At 40.3% G+C, this 7,966-nt stretch overlaps 1 protein-coding gene across 2 annotated transcripts; it reads right to left on the bottom strand.

Annotated features, from left to right (window-relative positions):
* Positions 1-1,067: 1,067 nt before the first annotated feature.
* dnal1 (dynein, axonemal, light chain 1) lies at positions 1,068-7,151 on the bottom strand. Of its 2 annotated transcripts, XM_071382293.1 has the most exons (8): positions 7,048-7,151; positions 6,185-6,223; positions 5,880-5,989; positions 5,570-5,625; positions 5,039-5,094; positions 4,786-4,912; positions 2,568-2,708; positions 1,068-2,323 (listed from the first exon to the last, which is right to left on the bottom strand). In XM_071382293.1, exons 1-8 carry the CDS (start codon positions 7,048-7,050, stop codon positions 2,277-2,279), a joined length of 579 nt encoding a protein of 192 aa, XP_071238394.1. In that variant the 5' UTR covers positions 7,051-7,151; the 3' UTR covers positions 1,068-2,276. The 2 variants fall into 2 exon arrangements, with proteins under 2 accessions (XP_071238394.1, XP_071238395.1); XM_071382294.1 differs by lacking the exon at positions 6,185-6,223 and having other exon boundaries at positions 2,039-2,323; positions 7,048-7,150.
* Positions 7,152-7,966: the final 815 nt, after the last annotated feature.

Genomic DNA, 7,966 nt, shown 5'->3' with positions numbered 1-7,966 from the left:
CCTGAGGTCAGAGCGCCCCCCTGCCTTATCAGTACTCATCAATGGTTTGTGTCAGCCATCTCTCTCTGTGTGTGTGTGGGAGTGAGGTTAGTATCTGGCACAGGCAGAACGAGTTCATCTGTGGGGTGCAGCAAAGTATTACAACAAAATCTACTTTAGTAAAAAGGCATTATGTCAGCATTGTAGCTATGGGTTAAAGTCACATACAAAACATCATTTATTACACTTATATGAACTGTAACTCAGTAAAATTGTTGTGTTTATATTTATCAGTATATTTATTTAGCTACTGTGCTGGACACCTGGACCAAAGCCACTTTTGTGGGTGGACTGTAGCTAGATTTCATGGATGTAATATGAACACTGCAATAACAAGAGTAGACCTACTTATTGATTGTTTATGCCTGAATGGATTGTAAACGCTGCGTGTAACACATCCGGTGTCAGGATAAATAAAATTCAAGGTCTGATAACTTTCTTTAATTATGTTTAATTACCGCAAACAATGAATGGCAAATGCAATTTTCGTATATACGGGTTCGATGTTTCACCACGCAGGATGAACAGAGAACTGGCACGAAGTACGTAAACAGCTGTTCTTATACCGTGATGACGTAGTTTCAACGCGTCTGTTGGCCTATCACAGTAGAGGCTGGGCCTGGTTTAGACTCTGCCCCCCTTTGCTGGCCCCTTGGCGCGTTCATTTGTCCACCTCTGGTTGCTGGGTAGATTAGCTCCGTCTTGGGTCTGTCGATTCTACACTAAAACAGTTCCTAATATGGTATTGTCCAGTATTCTAAACTCTTGGTTGGTCTAGAGAGCTGCACCCTTCCCCTCTCCATACTGTCCACAACTTTTATGGTCTGTGTTGGTCATTCCTTACACCTACACACACTATACAGAGGGGGGTGTGCGTGCATGTGTGTAACAAAACAATATTCCTCTTCAACCAATATGCTAACAGGCTATTATGCATAAACATAAATCCTAACAGGATTACGCCTTTGTCTTGTGAAATAGTGTATGTACATATTTATAATGCGCTCATGAAAGAACCCCATAGAACATGACTTTAATAGTTTTTAATGCAACATACCAAATTTCAACATTTAAAATGCCATTTAAAAAAAATCATAAACATCTCAGTATATATTTATTTTATACAAAACATGCCTAATATACAAACATAAGAAAAAAAAAGTCATATTAGCTAAGACTAGAGCTACATATATATATTTAGATCTTCCATCTTTTTAAAATACAGTATTCATCCATGCACAGAAAATACTTCAAATTGTTCTCCCCTGGCCTTCACCCCGTTTTGTGTGCAACCTCATATTCCTCCTTGAGGGCCGCATACAGGTCCGAAACTAACGTCCTTTGTGCATGCAAGCCGAGTGCGAGTCAGGAATCATGTGAAAATAAGACCATCAGCACCCATACAAAAATGTAAATGTGCTTTTTGGAGCAGGGCATCAACATGCACATAGCCCGCCTTGGCTGGTTGCTTAAAAATAAATACAAAATGTCTTGCTCACGAATGGGAATGTAACCTTGTCCCCAGGCTAGAGAACCGGCTGATGGACAAGACCAATGGGAATGTAACCTTGTCCCCAGGCTAGAGAACCGGCTGATGGACAAGACCAATGGGAATGTAACCTTGTCCCCAGGCTAGAGAACCGGCTGATGGACAAGACCAATGGGAATGTACCTTTTAGAATGTTTGTGTAGTTACCTCAGAGGAGGCTGTTTCATAAGTGCAACAGTGACATACATACTGTGGGGAGAACAAGTATTTGATACAATGCCGATTTTGCAGGTTTAATGCAAATGAATTACTTAAAAATCATACAATGTGATTTTCTGGATTTTTGTTTTAGATTCCGTCTCTCACAGTTGAAGTGTACCTATGATAATAATTACAGACCTCTACATGCTTTGTAAGTAGGAAAACCTGCGAAATCGGCAGTGTGTCAAATACTTGTTCTCCCCACTGTACATACATACATGAAATCAAACATTGTAACTGTACTACCTCTTTCGTATTACTTTTTATTTCATGACATCCATGGAGCTGTAAAAGCTTCAGCAATGTGCTTCTATGAGAGGTCATCTCCCAACCAGTGGAATGAGCTTATTCAACATCTAAAAAGAGAACAAATAAGATAATAGGATATTGCCTGGTGGATTGATTCTCAATGATGTTGGTATAGAAACCATTTCAATAAAAAATATTTTAAAAACAACAACATGTAAACTGTAAGAGATGGAATGTGTTAACTGTCTCCCTCGTCGTCATCATCCGCCTTGATCACTGGGTTCCCTAAAGAGGAGAGATGGAGACCAAAGCTGTTAGGATTTTTGACACTTCAATAGCAAAAACTACTGAAATAAGCAACGTGAAATGACAGCAGGCTGTTCTATACGGAGCCACACTATTTGAAGATTGGCTCAAAATAGTGTACTTTGGATCAGCCCGATAGTAAGTAAGTAGCCTAGGATGACATCAATACAGTCCTAGGAATATATCATCCTATTAGAGAAAACAAATAGGTGGACAGTCTTACCATCTAGTTTCTTCAGCTTGGGCAGCCTCTTGGTGGCCTCTTCTAGCCAGGTCCCCTCAGCGGAGTATTTCTCCTCCAGAGGGTTTCCAACAAACACCATGTCCACTAAGGATGGAAGGTCAGCTAGCTTCAGGAACTCAGCTGTAATGGAAAACCACAGTTATAATGGCGACCATCAAACATGTTATCAGAATTGACTTTATTCATGAGGCAGGCATGATAATGAGGATATTACCATTGTAATTACCACGGTACAATTTACTGAGGTGGGGCATTTTTTCCACCCTCCACAACACAGAAGTGACTGTGCATGCAACCACAAACAGTGTAGTGTAGCTAACATCAAAATCAAATCCCATTTTATTAGTCGCGTACATAGTTTAGCAGGTGTTATGGTGGGTGCAGCGAAATGCTTATGTTCCTAGTTCCTATCGATCAATGCAGTAAATATCAACACACACACAATACTAAAAAGTGTAAAACATAAATCACAAATTTAGTACAGGAGTAGATATATAAATTGTACAGTTGAAGTCAGAAGTTTACATACACATTAGCCAAATACATTTAAACTCAGTTTTTCACAATTCCTGACATTTAATCCTCGTAAAAATTCCCTGTCTTAGGTCAGTTAGGATCACCACTTTATTTTAAGAATGTGAAATGTCAGAATAATAGTAGAGAGAATGATTTATTTCAGCTTTTATTTCTTTCATCACATTCCCAGTGGGTCAGAAGTTTACATACAATCAATTAGTATTTGGTAGCATTGCCTTAAATTGTTTAACTTGGGTCAAATGTTTTGGGTAGCCTTCCCACAATAAGTTGGGTGAATTTTGGCCCATTCCTCCTGACAAAGCTGGTGTAACTGAGTCAGGTTTGTAGGCATCCTTCCTCGCACACGCTTTTTCAGTTCTGCCCACAAATTTTCTATAGGGATGAGGTCAGGGCTTTGTGATGGCCACTCCAATACCTTGACTTTGTTGTCCTTAAACTGTTTTTCCACAACTTTGGAATTATGCTTGGGGTCATTGTCCATTTGGAAGACCCATTTGCAACCAAGCTTTAACTTCCTGACTGATGTCTTGAGATGTTGCTTCAATATATCCACATAATTTCTCTCCTCATGATGCCATCTATTTTGTGAAGTGCACCAGTCCCTCCTGCAGCAAAGCACCCCCACAACATGATGCTGCCAGCCCCGTGCTTCACGGTTGCGATGGTGTTCATCAGCTTGCAAGCCTCCCCCTTTTTCCTCCAAACATAACGATGGTCATTATGGCCAAACAGTCATATTTTTGTTTCATCAGACCAGAGGACATTTCTCCAAAAAGTACAATTTTTGTCCCCATGTGCATTTGCAAACCATAGTCTGGCTTTTTATGGCGGTTTTGGAGCAGTGGCTTCTTCCTTGCTGAGCGGCCTTTCAGGTTATGTCGATATAGGACTTGTTTTACTGTGGATATAGATGCTTTTGTACCTGTTTCCTCCAGCATCTTCACAAGGTCCTTTGCTATTGTTCTGGGATTGATTTGCACTTTTCGCACCAAAGTATGTTTATCTCTAGGAGACAGAACGCGTCTCCTTCCTGAGCGGTATGACGGCTGCGTGGTCCCATGGTGTTTATACTTGCATACTATTGTTTGTACAGATGAACGTGGTACCTTCAGGCATTTGGAAATTGCTCCCAAGGATGAACCAGACTTGTGGAGGTCTACAATTTTTGGTCTTGGCTGATTTCTTTTGATTTTCCCATGATGTCAAGCAAAGAGGCACTGAGTTTGAAGGTAGGCCTTTTAATACATCCACAGGTACACCTTCAATTGACTCAAATGATGTCAAATAGCCTAACAGAAGCTTCTAAAGCCATGACATAATTTTCTGGAATTTTCCAAGCTGTTTAAAGGCACAGTCAACTAAGTGTATGTAAACTTCTGACCCACTGGAATTGTGATCCGGTGAATTATAAGTGAAATAATCTGTTTGTAAACAATTGTTGTTGTCCTAGATGTCTTAACCGACTTGCCAAAACTATAGTTTGTTAACAAGACATTTGTGGAGTGGTTTAAAAACGAGTTTTAATGACTCCAACCTAAGTGTATGTAAACTTCTGACTTCAACTGTATGTGAACATTATTCAAGTGACCAGTGTTCCATGACTATGTACATAGGGCTACATGGCACACTCTTGGCCCATGGAAATGAAACCATTGCCTACCCCACTCCTTGACCAGGTTGTTAGACATGTAGAGGACCTTGAGTTTCTTCATAACATGAATTCCTTTGAGCTTCTCTATCAGGTTGTAGGAAATCCACAGTTCCTCTAGCGTGTCACCAACAGCCTCCTGCAGAGACAGACAGTACAAGTTGAGTAAACATTTAATTTCCTAATCCTATGCGAGAACATTCTTGGGCTAAGATTACAACATAGTAACAAGTAATATAGTAGATCACAAAAATGCCATAATCACCAGTCCGTTTAGATTTTTGATGTTGTTCCGCCCTAGTGATAATATCCGTAGGTTTTCTGTGAGATAGAGAAAAGGCATCACGTCTCAGCTTTTTAAATGATTACACATTTTACACCTTCTCTCCGTTTACATTCAAGGCCCTAGTTAAAGTGTTGTTTCCATGAAGACACATCAGTGTGACACATACTCACTGAGGCCATTCAAGGCCCTAGTTAAAGTGTTATTTCCATGAAGACACATCAGTGTGACACATACTCACTGAGGCCATTCAAGGCCCTAGTTAAAGTGTTGTTTCCATGAAGACACATCAGTGTGACACATACTCACTGAGGCCATTCAAGGCCCTAGTTAATGTGTTATTTCCATGAAGACACATCAGTGTGACACATACTCACTGAGGCCATTCAAGGCCCTAGTTAAAGTGTTGTTTCCATGAAGACACATCAGTGTGACACATACTCACTGAGGCCATTCAAGGCCCTAGTTAAAGTGTTGTTTCCATGAAGACACATCAGTGTGACACATACTCACTGAGGCCATTCAAGTTGGCAATTTTCTCAATGCAGTTTGTAGACAGGGACAATTTCCTGTTCAGAAGAACAGTGACAGGAAGTGGAGAATCAGATTTATAGAAGAAAAGAACAGCAGCATAACATTCGTATAGAGTGTGTGTGACCACCCTTAAACTATTAAAATAGGTTTCAGACCGAAGCTGGATAACGTTTCACAGAGGAGAATCAGATTTATGAATGACTAGAGTCCCAGATATTCCTATATTGAATTACCATCCTTGTACTATGAAATTAGGTCTCAGAATTAAGAGGAATACGGTTTCACTCACTCGCAGTTGATGAGGGTGGAGAGAGAAGCATCCATCTTCTCAATAGGAGGAATCTGACCATACAGCTTGACTGCTTTCGCCTCCCCCACCTTCTCTCCTGCCTTCTCCTCCTGTTGAAATCACACAAGGTCACCAACAAATGTTAGTGGCTGTTCTCCTTTTTTATGTAGGAGAGAACTAGACTGGTCCAAAATCTGTTTGTGCTGTAATGCCAAATCCTATTGGCCATTACCATGAGAGTTAACAAAACAGCACAAACAGAACTTATCTGGGACCAGGCTAAGAGAGAGCTCTGATGCACTTACCCATTTCACAAGGGCTTCTTTTATGGTTGTTGGTTTTGCCTGTGAAACAATAATACAAACTTCTAGTTCAACTGATAAAATCTCAGTCAGTAGTCGTGCAAATCCATCAGCTAATCGTGCAGCTATACTGTTGCAGCTATGACCGGCCTTTGCATTAGATACGTTTACAACAGCGTTATGCCTAGCTTATTTTAATGTAATAAATGCTACCACTGACAAACAGCTGTCAGTTATATAATTGAATCATGCACAAATCAATCATTCAGATCCTAGCAAAGCTAACGTAAACAGAACATAGCACCCTAACGTTAGTTGAGAGTGTCTTTAGCTAACGTGAATAGCTAACGTTAGGTAGCAAGCTAGCTAACGTTAGCAGTAGCTGGCTAGCCATCTACACACGAGTTTATCTTCATACTAACAAGCTGTCAAACTGATGCATAATATATTAACGTTATGTGACATTCACAAAATCACGGCTGGAGAATGATTGCTATTTCCTAGTTCCTAGCAGACAGGTTACGGGAGAGACTACATGGACACAGCTAACGCTTAAACCTAACACTGACCCTAACCCACTTTTTTTTTTTAATTATGAATCGAAATATCGGGTTGGGCGTCAGGCGTGTCCTTTTAGCCCTTTCCCGGGTTAACATTAGCTAACGTCGTTCAGCTAGCTAAAGTTAACGCCTTAGGTGGGGCTGAGGTTCGTGTTTATGGCAGTAGCTAGCAAACATTTAATAGTACTATAGCTAAAACGTTAACATTGTTTTAGTGATAAAAAAAAAGAAGCAAAATAATCTTTCAAGCTAGCAAGTTACTGATAAACGACATTCACAAAGCATTTTAAGAGCCAAACAACTCACCATGTTGTCCTCTCCGGTTGCTATGACACAGACTGAAGCTTCACAAGTCACGACGCATGTGCAGGAGCTCGAGCAATCATCTTTCCCATGCCTCCTACTTATAACCTCCTCTTCTTCTTTTTCCCTCTTCTTCTTCTTTGGTATTATGGCGGTCAACAAACAAATGTTATGAGTGCATGCCGCCACCTACTGTATTGGCTGTGTATCAGCCTACTGTTATGTTATATCTTTACACTGTGAAAAATTGTCCTACCAACTAACACTGCACCCATTAAAACCTTACCACTATTCCACGTAGATCGGGCTGCCTTCTGAGAATTCGTAGGCGATCGGGAAAAAAAACACTACCTTCCATTCTACTAGCTAACATGCAATCATTGGAAAATAAAATTGACGACGTACGAGGAAGATTACCAACGGGACATTAAAAACTGTAATATCTTATGCTTCATCATATGTTCATCATATATGCATAGTCACTTTAACCATACCTACATGTACATACTACCTCAATAAGCCTGACTAACCGGTATCTGTATATAGCCTTGCTACTGTTATTTTCAAATGTCTTTTTACTGTTGTTTTATTTCTTTACTTACCTACACACATACACACACACACACATACCTTTTTTTCACACTATTGGTTAGTAAGCATTTCACTGTAAGGTCTACACCTGTTGTGTTCGGCGCACGTGACAAATAAACTTTGATTTGATTCACAGAGTCGTGGCTGAACGACTACATTATTAACATACAGCTGGCTGGTTATACGCTGTATCGGCAGGATAGAACAGCGGCGTCTGATAAGACAAGGGGGGTGGACTATGTATATTTGTAAACAACAGCTGGTGCACGATATCTAAGGAAGTCTCAAGGTTTTTCTCGCCTGAGGTAGAGTATCTCATGATAAACTGTAG

Source organism: Salvelinus alpinus, chromosome 34, assembly GCF_045679555.1.
Source record: "Salvelinus alpinus chromosome 34, SLU_Salpinus.1, whole genome shotgun sequence".
NCBI classification, from domain to species: domain Eukaryota; kingdom Metazoa; phylum Chordata; class Actinopteri; order Salmoniformes; family Salmonidae; genus Salvelinus; species Salvelinus alpinus.
Note: the sequence above shows the minus strand (reverse complement) of the source record. Positions and strands in the feature narration are given on the sequence as shown.

Excerpts from the sequence above, each read along its gene's own strand:
- dnal1 (XM_071382293.1), bottom strand. Across the intron at positions 5,095-5,569 it reads TGCCAACTTGAATGGCCTCA|AAAACCTACGGATATTATCA; the intron begins GTGAGTATGTGT and ends TCTATCTCACAG. Across the intron at positions 2,709-4,785 it reads CAACCTGGTCAAGGAGTGGG|CTGAGTTCCTGAAGCTAGCT; the intron begins GTAGGCAATGGT and ends TTTCCATTACAG.